We start from the raw sequence: 27537 nt of genomic DNA on the forward strand, positions 1-27537 counted from the left end.
CTGCCTCAAGCTGAACTCCAGGACTTTCTCAGATCTCTAACATCCATCCCACATCTCACTTCCAGCTGAGGGTGAGAAATAGAAAGTTGAAAAATAGAAACAATCTGACCAGAGATTCTTCATCTCCCCAGTCTCCCAGACAACCCATATCTCCCTACCCTGGACTGCCCTGCCCCTGTACGCCGCCTCTGGTACAAAGTTCCATCCCTACCTGCCTCATCAGAGATTTGGTTTTTATAATTCCTACACCGCTTTTATAGTATCTTCTTCTGGTAGATCCTTCCCAGCATAGATTTTGAAAATCTGATAATACATCCTACCTTTAAAAGATAATTCCTAGCCAGCCGGTGGTGGCGCACGCCTTTAGTCCCAGCACTCGGGAGGCAGAGGCAGGTGGATCACTGTGAGTTTGAGGCCAGCCTGGTCTACAAAGTGAGTCTAAGACAGTCAAGGCTACACAGAGAAACCCTGTCTCGAAAAAAAAAAAAAAGATAATTCCTTTCCATTTCTAGATATATTCTTGTAAAAAGTGGCCTCTCTTCACGATCCCTCCAATTCTACCGTTACTGTGTGTCAGTCAAAGCTTATAGCTAACACTGGGTCTCACTCTGCTTCCCACAGTCCGGATCCGGGTGTTTGGCACCACCCCTCTGTGCCGCCCCAGCAGTCCTGGGTGCAAGTGCTCCTACTATGTTCCCTACTCTCACCCTGGCTGCTGTCGCACTCCATAGGCATGGATAGCTGCTCCTCCTCCCTATCTTAAAATTACGGTCTGGGTTCCGTCCTCAGTCTACTTTTTGTTCAACCTCAGTCAATTCTCTGTTCCAGGTATAGCGTCCCCTCTTCTCAACGCCCTCACTCAGCTCTCCAGTTGGACTTCTTGAACTAGCTGATTGAAAGTAGACTCTTAGCCAGGCTTGGTGACGCACGCCTTTAATCACAACACTCGGGAGGTGGAGGCAGGTGGGATCTCTGTGAGTTCTAGGCCAGTCTGGTCTACATAGTGGCTTCTGGGAAATCCAGAGCTGTATATTGAGAACCTGTCTCAAGGAAGGAATAAAAAAGAATCTTGCTTCACCCCTCCACCACGGGCCACGGCGATCCCTGCATTACAGGGGACTGCCATTAATTCCTCTGGTGTCGCCATGAGCCTTGGTGACCTCCCACTCCAGAAACAACTTCCCCTTCACAGTCAATCCCGAAGCTAACCACCCCTCTCCATCCCAATTGGACTTAAGTGTTTTCTACTTTATTAAACTGTTACGAGATACTTCATAAGTGCATATTTTTCCTTTCTTCCCATTTTCTTAAAAAAAAACCACACACACAAACAGGTATTCTCCAGTGTGACCCAGGAACAATAAGGGAAGAAGTGCAAATATTTCGGCTGTTTTGCCACGAGTGTCAAAGAGTGTTCCATGATCGTCTGATCAATAGTGAAGACAAACACTATTTCCACGTCATTTTGACAGAAATGTCCAGTAAATATCTTTCTTTATCTTTTTTATTTTAAAAAAATTAGAAAAGCAATTTGGTTTCTATAAAATAGGAAATAAAAGCAAGCTTATGAATTTTAGGCATTCATAAGTAAAAATTTTAATAGCTGAAATACATACAAATATTATAAAACTGAGCTACTAGAATAAAGCAAGTTTTGATAGTCTTATTCAACTATGAAATTAGAAGTAGGTACAGGAAAGTAGAGGAATAAAACTTACTCTAATAAGAAGCCAGGATGACATGTTTCCTCTGCTACAAGGAAGAGATAGAGATAATGCTGATGAGTGATATGACAGAAGAGGGAAGTCAGGGAGGAAGCAGTTGAAATAATGTGGGAGGGAACAAGAGAGGGCCAGGGGTGAACAGAAGGACAAATGTCACATGCCTTCTTCGGTCAGGGGGAATGTAGATGTAATGTAGATGTAATGTAGGTGTGTGCGTGTGTGTGTGTGTGTGTGTGTGTGTGTGTGTGTGTGTGTGTGTAGACTCACAGCATATGTATGTCATATATATATGGCATCATAGGGAATCTAGGTATAACTATTTATGTATATGCAGATCTATGTGATACATATGTTACACATCATGAAGAAAATCAATATAACCATATATATGTATGTATGTATATATGTATGTATAGACCCATGTTGTATGTATATATATATGTGTGTGTGTGTGTATATGTGTGTGTGCACGCTTCTAATTTTAAAAAATAGATAAAAAGAAATGACAATAATTCTAAAATGTTCCTTTCTATTTAATAAATATTCAATATTGACTATTTAATAAACGTTTTAAAGAGTGCTGGGCATGGTGGCGCACAGCTTTAATCCCAGCACTCGGGAGGCAGAGACAAGTGGATCTCTGTGAGTTCGAGGCCAGCCTGATCTACAAATCGAGTCCAGGACAGCCAAGGCTAACACAGAGAAAACCTGTTTCCAAAATCCGGGAAAAAAAAAGTTTTAAAGGCTAACCAAATCTGTGAAATTATCCACTCAACTAAAATGGCATATTGTTGACATGGGTCTCTCTCTCTCTCTCTGTTTTCATATTAGCTACAGATATTATTCTGCAGAACTTATTAAAATATTCCCTTCAAGTTGATCCCCATCCTAAAGTTGCTTTTATGTTTTAACAGACAAGCACTTTGGAATTGCAATCGACCTGGAGTACTTTTTGAAGAAGCCTATCATATTTGGTGATTTTATTAAGGTGAGTGTCTGTTGCTTGACTCTGCTGAAAGGTGTTAGCGTGGGTGCTGCTTTCCAAATCAGATTCTTCTACACAATGATTCTGCATTTGTGAAGATTAAACATTTAAGCCGAGTATGGACAAGCTCTCCCATGTGCCAAATCTGCCTGCTGCCTTGTTCTTAGAAATACAGTCTATCCCAACACATCTGCACCCACTCACTCCTTCGTGTGCATCTATGTGGTCATCTTTGCCAAATGACAGCAGAGTCCAGCAGCAAAGGCAAAGACAGGGTGAGCTGCGACACCAAAATTATTTACTATCTGGTCTTTTGCAGCAAAATTTACATTTGTTTTGATGATAGTTCAAGCCAGCAACCATCAGAAGGAGGCAAAGAGGTTTAGTTCCTTTACTCGAGCCCAGAATCCTGTGTTCTACATGGCTCTGCAGCCCCTGAACAAATGCTTCTGGTCATGGAAGTTTATTAAAGAAGCCACTGTTCAAGGAAACTCTAATCAGTAACAAAATATTATTATATTTAACCATCTTTTATGTCATTACATGTTTCTCTTGTATCCTTCCAAAAGTGCCAACACGTGGGTCCAATTTTATCTTCTGAACCTTCCTAGAAAACCTGTGATCTACACACACACACACACACACACACACACACACACACACAGAGCAAACTGCCTTCTGCTTCCACCAAACTGACTCTTGCTTGGGGAATACATTCTTGGTGTCTCAAGGCCAAGGACCCATTTTGTTCCCCCCAAGGTCTTAGCCACACACACAAAGCAAGGTACATAGCAGCCTGCCAACCAAAGCCAGTAATTTGATAATAAATAGACTGGCCTTTATGTAAGCTGTATGCTGGGCCACACTCCAGATGGCTCCTACCATCTGATGGGTAAAGGATAATTTATTTGTGTGAAATATGCGTATTTAAAGTTATCATTAAAAACTAAGGTCCAGCAGCCATAGATGCCTATGCAAGTCTTGTACAGTGTTAAAGCAGTTGGTATTCCCCACAAGTGTGGCCAGAGCCCAGGAGCCTGCACCCCTAGCTAGGGAGCTGTTGACATGTGGTGGCTGCTGGGAGAGAGAGTCAGTTTTCTTCATCAATGTGGCCCTTGTAGGCTGGTTGCAGTGCTCCAGTGGGCAGGCCTATACCCATGGACATATAGGCAGCACTGATTGGACTCAGTGATTATAAAACTCAAGATCAACTAATTAATTCTTTAAAAGAAGAAGAAGAAGAAGAAGAAGAAGAAGAAGAAGAAAAAGAAGAAGAAGAAGAAGAAAAAGAAGAAGAAGAAGACACCATGAACTAGGAAAGGCAAAGTAGAGTGAGGTGCTGGAGTTGTTAAGGGGGAAGATGGATGTCACCTAAATATACTGTATGCCAGTTCAAAGTTACCAACAAATTCTTCAAAAGGAAAGAAAAGCTAGGTCAAACACAACAAAGTAAAAAATAAATAAATCTCGAGTGTTTGTGTCACAGACATAAACTGTTTATATCTACTACATGTTTGTTTTCACAAATTACATTTGCCATGTGTTTTCAGTGATGGTTTGTCAAATGAAAGAATAAAGACAGGCCTGGAGAGATGGCTCAGTCGGCAAAGTGCTTGCCTGACAAGTGTGACGAGCTGAGTTCGGATCCCCAGAACTCCTGTAGAAAGCCGGGTGCAGTAGGGTATACCCATAATCCTAGCCATAGTAAGATGAGAGGCAAAGACAGGGGGTCCCTGGAAACAGCGGGCCAGCTACCCTGGCTTTTTTTTTTTTACAAAGTTCTGGGCTAATAAGACAGGAAAAACAAAGATGTCCAAGGACAGACATCACCCAAGGTTGTCCTCTGACCTCCATGATAGAATATCTGCATCTCTACATGCACACAGACAGACAGATAGACAGGCAGGCAGACACGCACGCGCACACACACACAACCTGACTTGGGTTGGGGCATGACTAGGTGGTTGAGCATTTGCATAGCATGTGTGAGCCATAGGTACAAGCAGAACTCTCTTTGCTTTGTCCACGTCTATTTTAGTAGCAGTGCCTCCCAGCAGCTGATACAGCAGAGAAAAGGCATCTTCAACTGGTCCAACCAGGGAACTGCGTTCCTTTTCATTTACACTTGATTTTTTAAAGGACTTACTTATTTTACGCATATGAGTGCTCTATCTACATGTACACCTGAGGGCATCAGATCCCAGTACAGATGATTGTGAGCCACCATGTGGTTGCTGGGAACTGAACTCAGGACCTCTTAACCACTGAGCCATCTCTCCAGCCCTTACACCTGATTTTTATTCTCAATAGCAATTTAACTCTATTGTTAAATAGAGTTAACAATAGGCTGCTGTTGTCAAAAACACAAAAATGATCATATGGATGATAATTCACAGAGATAGCAACCTTCCATGTGCACTTTCAATTACCTTTTTGAATGTCAATAGCCTAAGAGTAAAAGTATGAAACCAGAGCATTGAATTGCACAAAAAATTAAAATGAATCCAAACTCCTTTCTGCATTGATTTTATTGAAAAATTCATTGACATTACAACTTACCACTTGAAAAAGTGAAGTGAAGAGAATTTTCCCAATAGCGTGTGCCATATGTCTACGTAAGGTAATTGATCCAACTTGACGTGTCTCTACAAATCAATCACCTTACAGTTTGGAATAGATAAAGCTGACCGTATCTACGATGATTTACCTGACATGGAGAAAATCGGGAATGTTCTACAGGACTATCTTGATGACTACAACCTCACACACCCTAAGGAAGTAAAGCTGGTGTTCTTCCAGGATGCCATAGAACACGTGTCAAGGTATGGTACTGCAGGCTCCCGGCTATACACTGATCTTACCTGTTTGTCATTAAGATAGAAACTTAAGCTATGCTCAGGGGCGCACACCTGTAATCCCAGCACTCAGGGAGACAAAGAAAGTTGGATCTCTGTGCATTTGAAGCCAGCCTAGTCTACCAAGCGAGTTCAGAACAGCCAAGGCTACACTGAGAAACCCTATCTCAGAAAAAAAAGATAGAAATTTTGATGCATTAGTAGTTGAGTTAAAGTCTTATAGAAATAATTAATGTGGATTAAAAGATATAGAATATGGTTTTTAAAGAGTTTAGTTATTTACGTGTGTGTGTGTGTGCCTGAGGTAGCCAAAAAAGGATATTGGATCCCCTACACATGGAGACACTACATGCAGTTGTGAACTGCCTGATGAGGGTGCTAGAAACAAAACCCAGGTCCTCTGGAAGAGAAATATGTGTTCTTAGTCACTGAGTCATCTCTCTAGCTCCACAATATATTTCAATGTGCCTTAAATAAATACCACCTGAATTCTCTATGGAACACCACATGTTATTGCTAAATACTGAAACATTAGATTTATTTATGAGTATGGGTGTGTTATCTACATGTATGTATGTGTGCCATGTGCATGTCTGATACCCTTGGTGGTGAAGAGAGGGTATTAGATTCCCTGGAACTGGGTTTTCAGGTGGTTATAAACCACCATGAGAGTGCTGGGAACAAACCTAATTCTCTAGTCCCTAGCAGTGCAAAATATTGATCAATTTCATTGTTTTTAATCTTATCTTATTATAAATAGTATCTCAAGTGGTTTAAATGATATAGTGGGCTAATTTCATGTATGACTATGAAGAGAGCTCAAGATCATAGGAAACACCATTGAACCCTGGTGACAAAGCCATCTGCCTGCAAGTGTGACTCCTGCCCACTCACAGCTCTCTTGGAGGGCCATTCCTCCCATGTGGGCACTGAGTCTGAATTGTGGAGACAGTACAGTAGCGTTCAGGAGTACAGTACAGTTTAATGCAGTTCAGATCAGTGCAGTTCGGTTCATGGAGTTCAGAGGCAGTTTTCCCAAGCAGAGGAACTCAGTGAGCATCAGAGAGAAACCGGTTTGAATCAGTCAGCTTGGAGAGGAGTTTGAGCCAGAACAGCTGGGTTGAACCAGCCAGCCAGAGTTCAGAAAGGACTGGAAAGGGTGAGCTTATTCAGCAGTAAGTCTTGGAAGCTAAAAACACTCTAGGCCTGGGTTAGCAGATGGAAGCTGGAAGCTGAAGGCTTCAAGGTCCAGGCTTACAGAAGATTAGATTGTCCGGAGGCTAGAATATTCCAGGCCTAGCCCTAGGGATATTTAGATAGAAACTCTCTGGGCTCAGTCATGTATCAGTAAGGCTCTCATCTCATCCCATTATCTGACAAAATAGAAACATTTACACTTGTGAAATGATACCTTGAGGCCTGGTGTGTGACCAGCCCATATTGGTTCATTTCTTTGGGGAAATCTCTTACTCCTGCTTTAGATGCTCAAAAAAATTTTAATGTGTGTCAAAAATATAGATCTCAAAGAAAGAAGTGAATGTGATTCCAACCTCTGTGTGTGTGTGTGTGTCTGTGTGTGTGTGTGTGTGTGTGTGTGTGTGTGTGTGTGTGTTTTAGAGGACAACTTACCAGAGTCGATTCTTTCCTTCCTCAGGTCTTCAGGCTTGACAGCAAGTGTCCTAAAGCCATTGAGGCATCTCTTTAGCCCACAGACAACTTCTTGTTTCTCCTTTGTAGTTGCTGTTGTGTGGCCTCTAAAATTCTATTTGAGTCCCATGGTTTATCCTCCTATACTTCTGTGTTCTTCCTCAGCCTCTGTCTTTGTCTCTGTCTCTGTGTGTGTGTGTGTGTGTGTGTGTGTGTGTGTGTGTGTGTGTGTGTCTCTGTCTCTGTCTCTGTCTCTCTGTCTCTCTCTCTGTCTCTCTGTCTCTCTCTGTCTCTCTGTCTCTCTGTCTCTCTCTCACTCACACACACACACACACACACACACACACACACACATATTCTGAGCATTCCTTAAACATGTCTTCTACCTCACCTGCTTCATTCAGCTTCTGCTAACCTTCTCAAATTAGCGGTCACATTTAGCCATATCCTTTTTTTTTTTCCCCTGAATTCAGATTCAATGTTCTCCTTCTTGAGTACCCAGTCTAATATCATGACCACTGTGCTGTTTTAAATCCTCATGAGCAAGGCAACTTATAAAAGAGAGCGTTTAGTGAGGGCTCACAGTTAGAGGGGTAGAGTCCGTGGCCTTCACAGCAGGAGAATGAGAGCAGGCCAGCAGGCAGGCATGGTGAGGAGCGGTTGCAGAGAGGCTCCAGCTCATCCACACACTTGGGGGGGGGCATAACTGGAAATGGCAAGGCCCAGTGACACAGCTCTGCGAGCAAGGCCACACCTCCTAATTTGTCCCAAACAGTCCCACCAACTGGGGACCAAGCATTCGATCATATGAGCCCACCAAAGTCATTCTTTTTTATTTAAGTAATGTATTCAGATTACATTTCAATCGTTATCTCCTTGCTTGTCTCCTCCCATTCCTCCCTCCCTCCCTCTTACACCCCATTCCCCTCCCCTAGGTCTGTGACAGAAGGGGACCTTCTCCCCCACCATATGGTCACAGCCTATCCCTATTCAAAGCACCACCATAACATTCTAAAATGCTGTTGACCTCATACAGTGACTGGCCGCACTAACCCCCCACTGCTCAGTGTCTTTTTTACATGCAGTGATTTGTGTGTGTGTGTGTGTGTGTGTGTTCTTCAAGTGGAGACTTGCGCTTTGCCTGTGTATAACCTGTATCCAAGATCACTCGGGGTTCCTGACAAAACTCTTTATACTTAAACAAAAAAGAAAAGAAAAGGTCCTTTAGTTTAAATGTGCACGCCTAACAGCCCATGGTAAGCAGAGAAGAGACAGAGAAAGGAGGCAACACGGCACTCAGCCGCCATGACTAGCCTGACACAGCTTGGTTCTCCCTTCAGTACCTGCTCCCCTAGCCACAGCCATCCCACTGAGGCAGGCCTCCTCAGCAGCAGCCAGGCCTGTGAACCGGAACTCAGTCTTCCTCTGCTTTGCTTCCTGCAGAATCGCACGGATGATCCGCCAGGAAAGGGGCAACGCGCTGCTGGTCGGGGTAGGGGGCACAGGAAAGCAGTCCCTCACAAGACTAGCAGCGCACATCTGTGGATACAAGTGTTTCCAGATTGAACTTAGCCGAGGGTATAATTATGACAGTTTCCATGAAGATCTAAGGAAGCTGTATAAGATGGCGGGTGTGGAAGACAAAAATATGGTTTTCCTTTTCACAGACACTCAGGTATGTATTTAAACAATGAGCACATAGTTACACCCCACTGTGAGCACACGGGTTACAATCCTCTGTGAGCACAAGGGTTATACCCCACTGTGAGCACATGGTTACACCCTACTGTGAGCACATGGTTACACTCCACTGTGATCACATAGTTACACCCCACTGTGAGCACACGGGTTACGATCCTCTGTGAGCACATGGGTACACCCCACTGTGAGCACATGGTTACACCCCACTGTAAGCACATGGTTACACCCTACTGTGAGCACATGGTTACACGCCACTGTGAGCACATGGTTACACCCCACTGTAAGCACATGGTTACACCCCACTGTGAGCACATGGTTATACCCTACTGTGAGCACATGGTTACACCCCACTGTGAGCACATGGTTACACTCCACTGTGAGCACATGGTTACACTCCACTGTGAGCACATGGTTACACCCCACTGTGAGCACATGGCTACACCCCACTGTGAGCACATGGTTACACCCCACTGTGAGCACATGGTTACACCCCACTGTGAGCACATGGTTACACCCCACTGTGAGCACATGGTTACACCCCACTGTGAGCACATGGTTACACCCCACTGTGAGCACATGGTTACACCCCACTGTGAGCACATGGTTACACCCCACTGTGAGCACATGGTTACACCCCACTGTGAGCACATGGTTACACCCCACTGTGAGCACATGGTTACACTCCACTGTGAGCACATGGTTACACCCCACTGTAAGCACATGGTTACACCCCACTGTGAGCACATGGTTATACCCTACTGTGAGCACATGGTTACACCCCACTGTGAGCACATGGTTACACTCCACTGTGAGCACATGGTTACACTCCACTGTGAGCACATGGTTACACCCCACTGTGAGCACATGGCTACACCCCACTGTGAGCACATGGTTACACCCCACTGTGAGCACATGGTTACACCCCACTGTGAGCACATGGTTACACCCCACTGTGAGCACATGGTTACACCCCACTGTGAGCACATGGTTACACCCCACTGTGAGCACATGGTTACACCCCACTGTGAGCACATGGTTACACCCCACTGTGAGCACATGGTTACACCCCACTGTGAGCACATGGTTACACCCCACTGTGAGCACATGGTTACACCCCACTGTGAGCACATGGTTACACCCCATTGTGAGCACATGGTTATACCCCACTGTGAGCACATGGTTACACCCCACTGTGAGCACACGGTACACCCCACTGTGAGCACATGGTTACACCCCACTGTGAGCACATGGTTATACCCTACTGTGAGCACATGGTTACACCCCACTGTGAGCACATGGTTACACTCCACTGTGAGCACATGGTTACACCCCACTGTGAGCACATGGTTACACCCCACTGTGAGCACATGGTTACACCCCACTGTGAGCACATGGTTACACCCCACTGTGAGCACATGGTTACACCCCACTGTGAGCACATGGTTACACCCCATTGTGAGCACATGGTTACACCCCACTGTGAGCACATGGGTACACCCCACTGTTCTGAGGATGGGTAAATAATAAAGGATCACTGTCTTTGCCAACAGATTCCCTAAACCCTGTAGCTTGTTTTTTTCTTTTTCTTTTTCTTTTTCTTTTTCTTTTTTTTTTTTTTTTTTTTTTTTTTTTTTGAGATAGGGTTCTCTGTGTAGTCTTGGCTGTCCTAGACTCACTTTGTAGACCAGGCTGATCTCCAACTCACAGTGCTCTGCCTGCCTCTGCCTCCAGAGTGCTGGGATTAAAGGTGTGCACCACCATGCCTGGGTCACATTTTTTTAAACCAAGTTTCTCCCTTTAAATTCTAAGTATTTATAAATAAAGTGTAAAGAGAAGTATTCTTTTTTTTAAAGTAATTTATTCAGATTACATCTCAATTGATATCCTCTCACTTGTATCTTCCTGTCCCCCCTCCCTCCCTCTTTATTCTATTCCCCTCCCCTAGGTCTGTGACAGAAGGGGACCTCCTCCCCCACTATAAGATCACAGCCTATTAGGCCTCATCCTGATAGCCTGTTTACTCTTCCTCTGAGTGTCACCAGGTCTCCCCACCAAGGGGAAGTGGTCTAATAGGGGGCACAAGAGTTCATGTCTGAGTCAGTCCCTGCTCTCCACACAACTGTGGAGAATGTGCTGTCCATTGGCTAGATCTGAGTAGGGGTTCTAGGTTTACTGCATGCATTGTCCTTGGTTGGTACCATAGTTTGAGCTGACCAGCCTGAGTCCAAATCTGCCAGCCTTAATGGTCTTCTTGTAGGTTTCTAGGACCCTCTGGATCCTTCTATTTCCCCATTTTCCCTTACCTCTCTCACCTGGAGTCCCAATAGGAAGTCCCAGTATCCATCCTAATCTCTGGCTAAGTGAATACATTCTTGGGATATCTCTGTTGGGTTAGTGTCCAATTATAAGTGAGTATATACCGTGTATCTTTCTGGTTGCGGGTTAACTCACTTAGATGATCATTTCAAGTTCCACCCATTTGCCTATAAATTTCAGGATTTCCTTGTTTTTAATAGCTGAGTAGTAGTATTCCATAGTGTAAGCGCACCACAGTGTCTTTATCCATTCTCCGACTGAGGGACATCTAAGTTGTTTCCAGGTTCTGGCTATTATGAATAAGGCTGCTATGAACATAGTTGAGCAAGTGTTCTTGTTGTGTGGTGGAGCATCTTTTGGGTATATTCCAAGGAGTGGAATAGCTGGGTCTTGAGGCAGCCCTATTCCCAGTTTTCTGAGAAAGTGCCAGATTGATTTCCAAAGTGGTTGTACAAGTTTGCACTCCCACCAGCAGTGAAGGAGTGATTCCCCTTTCTCCGCATCCTCTCCATTATGTGCTGTCACTTGAGTTTTTGATCTTAGCCATTCTGATGGGTGTAAGATGGAATCACAGAGTCGTTTTGATTTGCATTTAAGAGGGAAAGTTTATTGTCCTAGTTTCATTTCTGTTGCTCCAATCAGACAGCCAGGAAGAATGCAGTGTAGGGGAGAACACTACTTTGGCTCACAGTTTCTGGTTACAGCAGAGAAGCCACAGTGGCAGGATCTGAAACAGCTGGGCGTGACACACCCACAGAGAGCAACAAAAGGAAGAGAGTTCGCACATGCTCAGTTTCTTTTTTTTTTAACTTTTTTAAAAATATATTTTATTAATTTATTCATATTACATCTCAATTGTTATCCCATCCCTTGTATCCTCCCATTCCTCCCTCCCTCCCATTTTCCCCTTACTCCCCTCCCCTATGACTGTGACTGAGGGGGACCTCCTCCCCCTGTATATGCTCATAGGGTATCAAGTCTCTTCTTGGTAGCCTGCTATCCTTCCTCTGAGTGCCACCAGGTCTCCCCATCCAGGAGACGTGGTCAAGGATCCAAAGGGTCCTAGAAACCTACAAGAAGAACATTATGATGGCCGGATTTGGGCCCAAAGATCCTGTTCAAACTATGGCACCAGCCAAGAACAATACATGCAGTAAACTTCGAACCCCTACCCAGATCTAGCCAATGGACAGGCAGTCTCCACAGTTGAGTGGAGAGAGGTGACTGACTTTCATACATGCTCACTTTCTTGCTTGAACTCAGATCTTTTCTCCACTCTTACACAGTTCAGGACCCACTGCCAGGGAATGGTGCTGCCTACAGTGGGCTCAGCCTCCCACATCAACTAACTCCAAACAAGTCCCCACAGACGTGATGACAGGCCAAGCCACTGGAGGCAATCCCTCGCTGAGACTCTCTTCCCAGATGATGATGCTAGGTTGTATCAGGTTGACAGTTCAAGCTGAGCACCACAGTCATGAGCTCTTTCTTTTGAAATACATATAGAAATGATACACGTAAATAATTTATACCGTGAACTCTTTCTTCGGAAGTACATACAGAAACCCTCTATGTAAATCATTTACTTCTGTACTAGATCAAGAATCGGAGTTATGTTTTAGGCAACTTAACTCTAGAATTCAGTGGCCAGTATGAGTGATTTTAAATTCTATAGCTGAAGGCTTACACACACACACACACACACACACACACACACACACACACACACACCTTTTTTTTAAAAAATAATGTGGCATTGGCAGAGTGTGGAAAAACTCAGCCTGTTGCTCAGCAAGTAAAAGCAATCTGAGATGGATCCCAAGGCCCCACAAGGTGGAGGGAGAGAATTACATCCTGAAAGTTGTCCTTTAACCTCCATGCACACTCTTACACACACACACACACATTAATACATTTGACCTTCATGCACACTCTTACACACACACACACATGCTAATTAATACATTAAAATTCAATAAAGAAGTTAAATCTCTATTTAGGAACAATAAGCTAAATATAAATTTGAATTTGAGAAAATTAGAAACAATCAAAACTAGTTTAGGAAGAAAAATAATAAGAAAGCATCAGGGCAAATGAGATGAAGAGATTAAAGCACAAAACCACAAGAGACAAAGTCCACGTTTGTTCTAAGGGGAAATCAGCCAAGTTCTGAATAACAAGACTTCCCAGAAGCAAGACGACAAATATTTCTATTACTTGCACCAACTCTGAGAGCAGAGGCTTATGTCATAATATACAAATTACCTACTCCAGTTTAAAAGAAAATATCAAGATGTAAGTAGTTGCAACGTCTGAACAGACTTTTCTTTTTACCAGAAATGACTTATTTTATTCTTTGAGAATTTCGTGTCTATACTGTCCCCCAGCTCCACCATGAGCTCAGTCACCCTTGTCCTTCCCAGCTTCATGTCGTCCTTTTTTCCTTTGTGACCCACTGGGTATATTTGGTTCTGCCCCCGTGTGCATGGTGTAGGGCCATCTACTGAACCATGGACGACTCACTAGGGGTTCTTCCCTTGGATAAAACTGACTCACTCAGTCTCATCAGGCATGGAAGATCAGCAGCTTCTTAGCAAGGCAAGAGGCCTCGTGCAGCCCTCCCCACCCACACGGGAACATTGACTGGCCCGAGAGCATGCAGGACTTATGCAGATAGGCACCGCTACCGTGAGTCACATCCAGAAGGCACTGTTTTATGGTGGAGAGAAGTCAGTGTGGCTTACTTTGCCCTTGCTTCAAAAGCAAAGGCATGCCAATTAAATTCTCCCAAAGGAAGCACTTATAAGACCCAAATTAACAGAAGTAAACGTGAAACATTACTAAAGTCATACTTGACCTAAATGAGAAATTGTTGTTATTTGTTCACTTTAAATGCTAATCTCACTCCTGGGAATTTGATCCATGAAAATAATTTACTCCTAGCTGAGGAGTAAATCTTTAGGCCTAAAGATGAATGTGTAATATAAACTAAATTGCCAGCTATATATGCTCATAGAAATGCATGGCGCATTGTCTCTACGGGCCATAGGATAAATACTCTACCAAAGTAGTGTGGTTTAATATTTACAATAAAATCATAGCTGAATGGAGCAGAATTTAAGATACTTGTATGTGTGACTTTGAAGGGTAAGATAATTGTGCCAGTAAGCTTTAACAGAACCACCTGCAAAAGAGAGTTTCAGTTGCAAAATTGTTTAGATCAGATTGGCCTGTGAGGGACTGTCTTGATTGCTAATTGACAAGGGAGGACCCAGCCCCTTGTAGGCAGTACTATTCCCTGTGTGCATGGCTGGGAGGGAGGGGTGGGAAGGTAGGGAGAGGGGGTGCAGGGGGAGGGGGACAATCTCTCAACAGTAGAAAGGGGGAAGAAGCCAGCTGAGCATGAGCAAACAAGCAACAAAGATAAGTGTATTTCTCTCTGCTTTTGGACCACAGATGGTATGTTACCAGCTGCTTTGAGTTCCTGCCTTGACTGCAACCTGGATCTGTACTTCAAATAAACCCTTTTTTCCCAGTGTCACTTTTGGTCCAGGGTGTTTTATCACAGCAAGAGCAGTGAAGCCAGGACACATGCAAGTGCCCTTCAAAAGATAAACACAAGAGAGAAAGATGGAAACTAAATACAGCCACTGTGTTAGGATTTAAGATGCCATCTACAGTTTAAGTATCTTTTAAGGGTAGAACTTGGACCTGTACGTTTTGAATACTCAGTAACTTCATCTAATAACTGTAGCATGCTGGATTTAACGATGGCCGCTCTGCTTTTTCCACAGATCGTCGTAGAAGAGTTCCTTGAGGATATAAACAATATTCTAAACTCGGGTGAAGTGCCTAACTTATTTGAAAAGGATGAGCTGGAGCAGGTTTTAGCAGCCACCCGACCGAAAGCAAAGGAAGCTGGGATTTCTGAGGGGAACAGAGATGAGGTAGCGCATTTCAGAACAGTCACCCCGCCTTCTAAGCCAACACTGCCTCAGCTTCCTGGTCAGCAGCCCGCAGTGCTCTTAGAAGGAGTCCACAGGGAGAGCTTTTATATGATTTTCTTTGCAATTCTCTGTGCTTTATTTTTCTGGGTTTAAGGGTTCGCCATACTTCCAGAAATGTCCATGGAACACAAATCAGAAGTCCCATTGCCCCCGCAGAGATTACAGTTGCAGCCAGCTCCCTTCTTCCTTGAGCCTGTGCTTGTTAGATACACCTGCAGTGTCTAGCCTGAGGGAGGCTTCAGGCACAAGCTTTTAAAGCGAAGTCGCCTGACAGCAAACAAAGGTGTTTTCTCTCTGTAGAACAGTGTAGCTGCTGCTCATCTCCACTGCACTGGCACCGTGATTTTCAGGCACCCCAATCCCTCCCCTTCTCTCTGCACCTCTTTCCACTTTGGTGCTATGATTCCTGGATAGTTGCTGTGTCCCCGGTGAGAACTCTCCTGGGTGAGAGACATTGAGTACAGTCAGCAAGTCCTCTGCAGCTACCTTAAGGCAGAGTGGATTCATTAGGGAGGTTCCCAACCTCAGGAGGCTCAAGACAGAGGAGCAGCCAGACCTCCTCGGAATGAGTGTGCAGAGAGCACTTGTCCTCGTACCCTTCCTGTCCTGTGGAAATAATCTGACCAGAAGTAACTGGTAGGAGAAAAGAATTTCTTTGGCTCACAATTACAGATTCCAGTCCCTGACAGCGGGGGAAGTCAAGGCGGGAACTTGAGGCAGCTCTTCTCTCACATACATAAAGCTGTGCCTCCCACAGCGGGGCTGGGTCAAGACAACCTCCCACAGACTCTCATGAGCAGCCCAGCCTGGCGTGGCTAATCCCTCAATGAGGCCCTTTCCAGGTTATTCTAGGTTATGTCAGGCTGGCAACAAAAACTAGACATCACATCCATCTTGAGAGTTCACGGCCCCAGGAGGCAAACTTCTACTGTTAAACCAGGGAGCCGATAGATAGCCAATCACCGCGCCCCGGTTAGCAGCTGCCAGCCACAAAGCAGTGTGTCCTCTCCCACGGTAGGAAGCACCTGACATAGAAGTAATATCAAAAAGTCAGTCTCCCCGGGGCCACACCATTTCTTTCAGGCTCTGCAGCTGCAAAGATAAATACCAGGGCCCTGCCTCTTCCTCCACAGTGCTCTCTGTCCTGAGGCAAAACCTATGACTCTCTCTCCACTTTATTCATGAGGTCTCTCCAAAGGGATATACAGTGCCCAGGTTGCAATGGAAACTGAAAAATGTCTTTTTTTCTTTTGGGGGGATACCAGACATTAACCCTAGGGTCTCATACACGGTAGCTAAGCCATCCACCGCTGAACTCCAATACTCCATTTTAAAAGTTTGAGACCATGCCTCACCAAATTTCCAGTTGTGGCCTTGAGTTTACCCTGTAGTTCAAGCCAGCCTTGAACTTGCAACCCTCCTGCCTCAGCCTCCAGAGTAGGTGGGATTACAAAACTATACCACCAGCAGCTCTGCCTCAAACTGTCATTTTTATATTTCCAGATTGCATGAGTGTTTTCCTTACTTTCTTGTTGCTATGATTTAAAAAAAAATCTAACAGAAGTAACTAAAGATGAAAGGGTTTATTCCAGCTCCATAGTTCAGGGGCACAGTGCACCATGGGTACAGCTCATCACGGCTGGGAAGTCATGGTACCAAGAAGCTGCAGCAACTGGACACATCACATCCACAACCGCAAAGCAGAGGAACAAACGTGTGCATGTTATAGAGCAGCCCCTTTCTCCACATCATAAAGTCCAGGGTCCCCTGCCTAGGAAACGGTCCCACTCAGAATTAAGATGGGTCTTCCCACAGCAAGCAATGTGACCAAGCTAACCTTTCCCGGCATCCCCAGCTGAATCTAGATCTTGTCAGCCACACTGAGTGTGGATGTTGGCGATTCATTCATCTGTGCCGATTTTATCTGGCAATAGACTCCTTGCCTGTTTTCCTTGCTGTTCCCTCCTTGCTTTGCCCTGACCCCTGGTCTTTATTGTCAGGTGTTTCAGTACTTCATCAGCCTAGTGCGGCAGAAGCTGCACATCGTCCTCTGCATGAGCCCGGTCGGCGAGGCCTTCAGGTCCCGATGCCGGATGTTCCCCTCCCTGGTGAACTGCTGCACCATTGACTGGTTTGTCCAGGTCAGTGACATCCCAGGACAGCTCTTTGAGAAGACATGTTTGCTTGTTTAGGGGGGAGGCGGGCTACCACACTATCCGAGCATAGCTCACAATGCTTGAGTTTCTTCTAAAGGCTTCCGGGAAGATACTCAGACATAGGATGATGGTGATGGTCACAGAACAAGGAGAAAACACTGTTTGTAAAGGGAGGGAGGCCACTGACACTGAAGTCATTGTGATCCCGATGAGAGCCGTTTAGGTCCATGATTGGGGAGGGAACTGAAAAGCAAAGAGGCCAAGAGATGGTCCAGCCGTTAAGAACTCTGGTTCTTCTTCTAGATGACCTGGGTCCAATTGCCAGCAGCCACACGGTTGCTGAAAGTCATTTGTAACACCAGTTTCAGAAGCTCTAACTTTACCTCTTCTGCCACCAAGGGCACTGCGCACATGGGGTGCACAGACATACACGTAAGCAAAATACCAATACTCATGATACAAAAAATAAACTCAACACCAGGGGGCAACCAGAGTCAGTGAGTATAGGCAACACTTTCAAGAAGTTTCCTCAAAGGAAACAGTAAGACATGAGTAAGGGCTGGAGTGGTCCAGCGAGGCCAAGAAAGTCCTATTTTTTATTTTTTTATTATGTTATTTATTTAGGGGATAGTGTGTATATGCAACAACACTTACATGGAAGTCAGATGTCGTCTTGTTGGAGTTAGTTCTGGGCTTCCACCATTGTGGGTTCAAAGGTCAAATTCAGGTTGCCAAGCTTGGCAGCAACCGCCTTTACTTGCTGATCTGTCTTGCTGTCCCAGAAAGAAGTGCTTTAAATAGAATTTTAAACTCTGGGTGTGCTGATAAAAATGGAGTAGCAAGAGAAATACACTGATACAACAGTAAGCCTCATGGAACCAACTTCACTGAATAACAGTGAAGCATAGGATGTAGTTGTCACTGAAGAAGCTGTGTCCTGGGTGACAGGAGGGTAGGGATAAGAAGCACCAGTACAGGTGGGATCAGGAGAAGAGCCCACTAAGGTTTTATTTGCTTATGTTTTCTTTTTATTTACTTAGCAAGCAAAACCATCCCCCGAAAGTAACACAACAGGGAAACAGAAGTCTAGGGACTAGTGTGCAAAGCACAAGACTACAAAACGGACACATTAGAAAAGGCAGACATGTGTCTGGGATGTACTTGAGGCCTAGTTGTCACCAACTGAAGGCGAAGTAAGCCAAATATGGTGCAACTAAAACCAAAAAGATTGCTTCTCATTTAGGACCATAAAGTGAAAGACCCTGGCTCAAAAAAATAATAATAATAAGCAACCATCAGGGAAATGTGAGTGTGTGCTGGGGTCGTCTCTCTAGCTGTACTCAGCTGCCCCAGCAGCAGCACAGGGTAACTAAGGGTAGCATTTGACCAAGGGTCAGCGGAGCTCCAGACAAGTGAGGTGGGCAGGAGTTGAGGTCTGTGTGGGACAGTGATTATGTTGACACACTGATGTCACTGTATCACAGTGAAGTTTAGAGGTCCTTGTCACTTGTATAATCCTATACATGGCATTCCAAAGATAACCTGCCATTCCTTCTAATCACCCAGTGTTTATCGGCAACTTCGATGACCTTGCCACATCTGAGGGAAAACTGGTCAGCAGATGAAGATCTGGGTCCTCTAGAATAAGAATCAGTTCAAGAAACCCCAAAGGCAGGATAGGTGAAGGGAAGGACTAGACCAGATGTTCCAGACAGATGCCGTTCCTTAATTCTTGAACTTTGTGTGGTAAAAATGACCGACAGAGCGTTTTACAGGTTGCCTCTTTATTTACAGTGGCCCAAAGAAGCGCTTCTGTCTGTATCGAAGACGTTTTTCTCAGCTGTCGACACCGGAAATGAAGATCTAAAAGAGAAGCTTTCCTTCATGTGCGTGAATGTGCACCTGAGCGTCTCCCAGATGGCCGACCGCTACTACAGCGAGCTGCGCAGGCGCTACTACACCACGCCCACCTCCTACCTGGAGCTCATCAACCTCTACCTGACCATGCTCACTGAGAAAAGGAAGCAGTTAGTTTCGGTACGTTTGGTCTCGTCCCTAAGAACAATCTGTCTTTTGGCTTAAAGGCAAGCCTTTGGAGGGTGAATAAAAGATCTGTGTCCCCTGCCTTACCCCAAAGGCTAAGCAAGTCTTCTACCACTAAGCTACATCTCTCTCTGTCTAAACATCCATCTCCAAACCAAATCATGTTCTTCACAACCTGAAATGGTACCCCCCCCAAAAAAGAGGGGTCTTGTTGTGTTGGTGCAAGCGCCTCTCCCTTCAGTTATTTCTGTTAGCTCGGTAGAATAAAGGCAACAGCATTGAGACCGAGCAGAGCTCTCATCGTCTCTGTAGGGTTTAGCACGGAAGAAAGATTTTTGATGAGCGATAGAGGCGAGTCTTGAATGCTCTGCCATGTGCTGATAAGTCAGCTCCAAGGCCAAGGACGTTACTGTCACACAGTCTCCATGCCACCCAAACTCCGCCTCTTTTTTTTTTTTTTAATTCTTGTTATATCTCAATGGTTATCCCATCCCTTGTATCCTCCCATTCTTCCCTCCCTCCCATTTTCCCCTTACTCCCCTCCCCTATGACTGTGACTGAGGGGGACTTCCTCCCCTTTATAGGGAGAATAGCAAACTCTGCCTCTTACATCACAATCTTGAGCCTGTTGTGAAGGATCTGTAAGCTTGAACGGAAGATAACGCTAAACTGGGAGCGATGCCCAAGTCTGCAATTCCAGCACTTAAGCTAGGACACAAGAAGACCAGAAACTCAAAGCCATTCTGGGCTACATAGTGAGCCTGAGGCTAACCTGGGCTACCAGAGACCACATAAGAACAAAAATTAACATGGAATTGTTTTAAGTTAGAAAATAAGCTTTGGAAGTACTTGTAGATTCTACTTGGATTGTTGTAAATTTTTAATAAGATGCTGTTAAAGAATAAATAAGTAAAACAAATATGTAAGGCATTATGTTCATGAAGTACTTAAACTTCGGCCTGACACAGGAGGTGCCCAGAAATAGAGCCATAACATGATCCAAAACTCCAACATTTAAACTACAGCACAAGTGGAAGCCATTGTTACTTAGATATTTAGAAAATTTGGGGGGGGGGGGTGGCGGCAGCCACCTCCGACTTCTACCCATATGAAATGATCTTTTGACACACCTTCAAAGCAGTGCCCCTTCTTCCCTAAAGAGGAGTCCCCCGTGCCGTGTGCCACCTCTGCGGTCCCACACAAGCCTTATTACACCTCGGAAGTAGGGTTCAAGTGCAGCAGTCAGAGCTCTGTGCCCAGAGTTCTGCCTCCCCCGGCTCTCAAGGCCCTTGGCCCACTCCAAGTGAACAAGTGCCCAGAGTAGACGCCTCCTGGGATTCCTGTCTGAGCTTATCGCCCACATTCAACACCCTCAGTGAGCCAAATGGTTGGGGACTTCCCACAGCTGTAGTCGGAGGGATGGGATCCAAACACATGGCCAGTGAGGAGGCCAGTCCCCAGCGGTTTCCCTACTTGCAGTAGGTTCGCAACTTGAACTGTTACAGATTGGTCTGATGGTTCTACAGGTACACGTTTTCATGTATAAATAATGAATGATGACAATCCACAGCTTATAAAACTGTTGCAACTTTTCTGTTGCCATTTAGGCACGGGATCGTGTGAAGAACGGTCTCACCAAGCTATTGGAAACAAACCTGCTGGTAGATAAAATGAAATTAGACCTTTCGGCTTTGGAGCCGGTGCTGCTACAAAAATCACAAGATGTCGAAGCCCTGATGGAAAAACTGGTGGTGGACCAAGAAAATGCTGACCAGGTATGCGGTGGTGTGGACACGGTCCGGTCACATGGGCAAGACGGAGCCTCAAGAATTGCACACAATAAGTGTATTGCTTTTCTCATTGCTATGGCCAGATGTCTGACAGGAAGCAGTTTAAGGGAGGAAGGATCTGTTTGAGCTAACAGCTTGAGGGGTTACAGTCCATCACGGCTTCAGGAGTCTGAGCCAGCTGGCCACAGTGTATTCACAATCGAGAATCAGAGACAGATGAACATTGGGGTTCGGGGTGCTTTCTCCTTTTAAATCAGTCTAAGACACTCCCTGCCCAGCCCGTAGGATGGCACTGCCCACATTCAGGGTGGGTCTTCCCTGATCAGTTAGTCCTTTTTGGAAACAACCCTGTAGACACACTCAGAGTTGTGTTTCCACAGTAACTGTAAATTCTGTCAAGCTGACAACCAAGATTAATTCACAGCAAGTGATTAGGGTTAGGGTTAGGGTTAGAGTTAGGGTTATTAAATACCAAAATTGGTAATGCTGTTTTTGTAGACATTCAGTAATGTCTTAAGTTGTAAAGAATAGCAAATTGGGATGACTCTCTACCACTGAAATGATACCTACCCCTCAGTAACCAGATCTGAAGTTATAAAAAAAAATCTCCTCCTCCTCTTTCTCCTTCTTTTCCTCCTCCCCTTTCTCCTTGTCCTCCTCATCTTCTTCCTCCTGCTCATCCTCCTCCTCCTAAGAAGGAACTACTTGTTGATCTTATCACAGGACATGAGATAGATGAAGTTTGAAGGAAATGAGACTCCCGCTCACCACTGGTCTAACAAAAGGACAAATACAGGCATCCTGTCCATTCAAATACAAACCAGATATCTCTCATCTGAAATGCTTAGCACAAGAGGTATTCTGGATTTTTCCAGATTTGTGAATGCCTGCACATAAATGAGATAGATACACAACCCGAGACTCAAGTCTAAGCACAGTCCATTTGATGTATAAACACTCTATAATCATCTTACAGTAACTTACGATCACTTTAGCTGCCTGCACTGAACTGTGGCTAGCATGTGAGGTCAAGTGTTGAATTCTCTGCTTGTGACAGTGTTTGATGCCCTAGATGTTTCAGATTTCAGAGTTTTCTTACTAGGGATGCTCAGCATTAATGAGGCCTCTAGAGCACCCTTGGTTCTGTCTTAGGTCCGTAACGTTGTGCAAGAAGATGAAGCAATAGCCAAAGTGAAAGCTGAAGAGACTCAAGCGATAGCTGATGATGCCCAGAGAGACCTGGAGGAAGCGCTGCCTGCCCTGGATGCCGCCAATAAAGCGCTGGATTCCTTAGATAAAGCAGATATCTCTGAAATCAGGGTCTTCACGAAGCCTCCTGACTTAGTCATGACCGTGATGGAAGCCATCTCCATCCTCCTCAATGCCAAGTGAGTGGTCCAGGGCGTCTGGTGAAGTTCTCCTCTAATTTGTGTTCTCCATTTTCATATCTTCCTCAATGTCTACTCATCCCTTTCTCTAGCCACCCCTCCTTAGTTTGACTGGTCATTGAACAAAGTTATTCAACAAGTGTTCTGCCCAATGTCTATTTTATGATAGATATAGTGGAAGATATAAAACTACTCTCTGTGGGATTCAGGTAGTTGGTCCTTTACCAGAATTGCACAGCTACTGTGATATATATATATATATTACAATGTTCTCACAGGAGCTCTGTTATGCCATTGTCTGGTGGCAATGTTTTTAACTCACCGTGGTCTGTCTTTCAGGCCGGACTGGCCAACAGCAAAGCAGCTTCTTGGTGACTCTAACTTCCTAAGAAGGCTTTTAGAGTACGACAAGGAAAACATAAAGCCACAGATTCTGGCAAAGCTTCAAAGGTACATCAACAACCCTGACTTCGTGCCTGAAAAGGTGGAAAAGGTCTCCAAGGCCTGCAAGTCCATGTGCATGTGGGTGAGAGCCATGGATCTGTACTCTCGGGTGGTCAAGGAAGTCGAACCAAAGAGACAGAAGCTCCGTGCTGCCCAGGTACATTATCCATATTGCAACATTCAAAGGATGGAAGGTCATAACCAACTCGCACCCACACTCTGTGGGTGGCCACTGTGGTCCTCCTGTGTACCATGTGAGGGGCTGTAGTCTGGAATAGCAGCTCTTTTTTGTTGTTGTTGGTTTTGTTTTTTTCGAGACAGGGTTTTGCTGGGTAGCCTTGGCTGTCCTGGACTCGCTTTGTAGACCAGGCTGGCCTCAAACTCAGAGCAATCCACCTGCCTCTGCCTCCTAAATTCTGGGACTAAAGGAGTGTGCCACAACACCCGGATCCAGCAGCTCATTTTTAATAATAGCAGGCAAAGATGGTTTTTCCCCAGAACTTTTCTCTAAAGTCAGACTTTTGTAGCATAAGAAGAAAGTAAATCTTGAGTAGATTAGCATCCTTAATATTAGGGGAAAGGTAAATATGTCTGTGATGCTTATCAAGTTTCTAATATCTCTTGCATCTTGATGGTCTGGGTTCCCACACCTGGTGGTGTTATGTCGGGTGTCAGAACCACTGAACCCACAATCAGACATGAGGTTTTCAGTCTTCTCAAGAGCAAAGAGTGAAATACAAGTGGAACAGATCACCAAAGCTATTGGATCAAGCAGGAATGAGCAAACCTGTCTAGACACACCCAGCTAGTAAATACTACTCTGGCCTGGCACTGTGACTACCCCCACAGTGCCAAGGCTCTGAGTTAAGTCCTCAGCACAGTGAAGAAAGAGAATCAAGAAGTGGGGGCAAGAGGAACAGAGGAGAAAGAAGTCCTAGTCTGGTTCACAGCCTGAACAGAAACAAGCAGTAGTTTACCATTGCTGGGGGAAGGAAAAGCACTTTCCTTCTGGCATGGTGCCCATGTCCCTGTAAGCAACCCTAAGGAAACTCATTAGGTTATTAAAAACAAAAGCATAAAGGTAGAAGACTAGCTGGGAAGAGGAGGGGAATTGGGAGAGTTGGAGGGGCACAAGAGAGGGTAATGGAAATTGAACATGATAAAATACATTATATATGTATATGAAAATGTCATAATGAAGCCCATTGTGTATAACTCATATGTGCTAATAAAATAGTTTTTTAAAATAAGCAATAGCTTAGTTGTGGCTAATGGGCCACACTTCTTACCCTAACCATTACCATAACCATAACCATAGCCCTAGCCCTAGCCCTGACCCTAGCCATAACCATAACCATAACCATAACCATAACCCTAGCCTTAGCCCTAGCCCTGACCCTAACCATAACCATAACCATAACCATAGCCCTAGCCATAACTCCAACCATAACCACAACCCTAGCCCTAACTCTAACCTTCTGATACAGAAAACTAGTTAGAAAATATTATCTCCATCATATATGAATATTCAATTTGTTTCATAATCTCAAATCTTAATTTATGATGGTAACTACTACATGTATTTCTCTATTCGTTTTATGACTTATTTTGTTGGCATTTGTTCTTGCTCTTTCTTTCTTTGTTTTCTTCTGACCATGTAGCCTAGGCTGACCTTAAACTTGCTATGGAACCAAGGCTGATTCTGGATTTCTGACCCTTATTGCCTCTGCCTCCCAACTGTTGGGATCATGGTATGCGCCTCCATGGCTGGTTCTATGCAGCACTAAGGATCAAACATAGGGCTTCACGGATGCCACACAAGTATCCTGTCATCCAAGCGACATCCCTAGCCCAAGGGCTGCAAGATAGAAGAAGTCTTTGGGGAAATGTTAAAAAGGACACAAATCACATTATAAATCAATTTTACACACAGGCAAACCAGTCTTTGTGGGACCCATTTGCTTGCTTGCTTTTGTTAGGCTGAACTTGACGTTACAATGGCTACTCTGAAAGAAAAGCAAGCATTGCTGAAGCAAGTGGAAGATCAAATAAAGACTTTGCAAGATGAGTACGACAAAGGCGTGAATGAGAAAGAAAGTCTGGGTAAGAGGCTCATGGCTTGTTTTGGACAGGAAAGCCCTGGTTTCCAAAAGAAGGAAGAGTTTTCAGAGTCAGATCATAGCTTTTTTAGAAGACCTTGTTTTATTTTTAATTATGGCTGTATATGGGGGTGGGGGGGTGTATAAGCACATGAGTGCAGTACCTGCAGGAGCCAGAAGAGGGCACCAGATAGCCTCAAAGCCAGAGTTAACAGTCAGCATCTTACATGGGTGTTGGGTGCCACACTCAAGTCCTTGTAGGAATAGTTAGTACTCTTACCTACTGAGCCATCTCTCCAGCTCCCAGATCTTAGCTTCAGCTAACATGTAGAACATGCTTTCATTGTCCTTTCATAAGAATGAAGACACTGTATAAGTTCACCATGTTACATACAAAAAGGCTTGCTAGAGCATTTGTGTTATAACTCAAAAGAACACATGACTTTGGTCTACACAATAAATACCGCAGGCCCACAGCGAACACTGTTTTCAGCCAGCATAAAGAGCACACAGGAAGTTCTTGACATGGAAGAGACCAGACTTGGCTCTGAAATGTACACACATGAGGAATTGATGTGAGCGTTCATAAAGATGAACTGACCTCATTCGCTACCTAACACTAGCACCTTTGGAAACCAAAGCAAGTCAATCACCTTTTAATAATTTGGAAAACATTGACTAATATGATCCAATGTTCTCAAAACTGTGCAGCAAAGAACATGGCCCTGACCAAAGCACGCCTGGTACGTGCTGGAAAGCTGACGGCTGCCTTAGGAGACGAGCAGGTTCGGTGGGAAGAAAGTATTGAGACATTTCAGGAGGAGATAGCCAACATCGTTGGAAACGTGTTTATAGCAGCAGCCTGCGTGGCTTATTATGGTGCTTTCACGGCCCAGTACAGGCAGATGGTGAGTAAGGCCACTGTGTGAAGAGTGGTAAGAAACAACAGGAACTGGGTGGGATATGGTGGACTCATTTTCCTAGGTTTTTTTAAAAATATATTTTATTAATGTATTCATATTACATCTCAATGGTTATCCCATCCCTTGTATCCTCCCATTCCTCCCTCTCTCCCATTTTCCCCCTACTCCCCTCCCCTATGTCTGTGACTGAGGGGGACCTCCTCCCCCTGTATATGCTCATAGGGTATCAAGTCTCTTCTTGGTAGCCTGCTGTCCTTCCTCTGAATGCCACCAGGCCTCCTCATGCAGGGGACATGGTCAAATATGGGGCATCAGAGTTCGTGTGAAAGTCAGACCCCACTCTCCACTCAACGGTGGAGAGCGTCCTATCCATTGGCTACATTTTCCTAGGTTTAAATGGAAGTCACTATGGCAACTCACTAGGGCAGAAGTGTGTTTGTATACACACACACACACACACACACACACACACACACACACACACACACTGAGCTTTTCACCTCTCCCATTGGCTGACCATAGCATACACCTAAGCTTCCAATAACACATTTCTCCCCTCCCTTCTTCTGCACTGTAAAGCTACCTGTCCCTCAACACAGTAACCTGAGAGACAGGATGGATACAATGCGGTCCCTACCTTTATGTGGGAAATGCCACAAAAAAAGGAAGAAAGGAAGGAAGAAAAGAAAGAAAGAAATGGCACCTAAAGTCAGAAGAGATGTGGTATTGCCAAGAGGCAGAACAAGCACAGAGCACCTGAGGCAGAAGATAGGAAGGAGCAAGACATGGGATGAATATCTATACATACATATATTCATATATTCAGAATTATAGACAGTTATGAGCCTTCTGACATGGGTGTTGGAAATACCCATGTTCCCAAGCAGGGAGAGAGAGAGAGAGAGAGAGAGAGAGAGAGAGAGAGAGAGAGAGAGAGAGAGTGTGTGTGTGTGTGTGTGTGTGTGTGTGTGTCTGTCTGTCTGTCTGTCTGTCTGTCTGTGTGTGTCTGTGTGTGTGTGTCTGTGTGTGTGTGTGTCTGTGTGTCTCTGTGTGTGTGTGTGTGTGTGTGTGTAGATAAATGTTCTATCTACATGCACTTTCCTGAGAACTAAATTACCAGGAAGAACTGCATAGTCGTTTTTTATGAAATAGCTTCCTAAAAATGTTTACCTTCATAAGCCATAGAACGTGGTCTAGGAGGCACCCAAACTTGGGAAATGCTCAAGGGTCCTCTGGTTCCGTGTGAATAGTCCTTTGCTGGGAAGGAGAAGAAAGACCGTTCTATGTCACACAGCAGTACTCACAACAATCCTGACAGCTCCATTCGCATAGTTCTGGACACTCCAAAGAGAAAACTGAAGTCCACACAGGAGAATAGCATGCCTGAAGTGAAAGTTAATGGCACAGTTTTGGCATTAGATTCCTTGGCTTTTCGGCCACTTCTGTGTTCCGTGTTCCC

General features: G+C 44.7%; 1 protein-coding gene across 3 annotated transcripts in view; it reads left to right on the forward strand.

Annotated features, from left to right (window-relative positions):
* DNAH6 (dynein axonemal heavy chain 6) overlaps nucleotides 1-27537 on the forward strand; it is a 211276-nt gene that overhangs the window by 107051 nt on the left and 76688 nt on the right. For all 3 annotated transcript variants that reach the window (XM_084766547.1, XM_084766548.1, XM_084766549.1), the window contains exons 44-55: nucleotides 1335-1481; nucleotides 2639-2712; nucleotides 5377-5531; nucleotides 8655-8886; nucleotides 15023-15175; nucleotides 17236-17376; nucleotides 19186-19428; nucleotides 21042-21209; nucleotides 22377-22612; nucleotides 22952-23213; nucleotides 25036-25159; nucleotides 25867-26063. In XM_084766547.1, coding sequence (XP_084622673.1) covers nucleotides 1335-1481; nucleotides 2639-2712; nucleotides 5377-5531; nucleotides 8655-8886; nucleotides 15023-15175; nucleotides 17236-17376; nucleotides 19186-19428; nucleotides 21042-21209; nucleotides 22377-22612; nucleotides 22952-23213; nucleotides 25036-25159; nucleotides 25867-26063 — 2132 coding nt within the window. The remainder of the gene's footprint in view (nucleotides 1-1334; nucleotides 1482-2638; nucleotides 2713-5376; nucleotides 5532-8654; nucleotides 8887-15022; nucleotides 15176-17235; nucleotides 17377-19185; nucleotides 19429-21041; nucleotides 21210-22376; nucleotides 22613-22951; nucleotides 23214-25035; nucleotides 25160-25866; nucleotides 26064-27537) is intronic.

The sequence above is a fragment of the Acomys minous genome (genome assembly GCF_964271855.1).
Source record: "Acomys minous genome assembly, chromosome: 17".
NCBI classification, from domain to species: Eukaryota; Metazoa; Chordata; class Mammalia; order Rodentia; family Muridae; genus Acomys; species Acomys minous.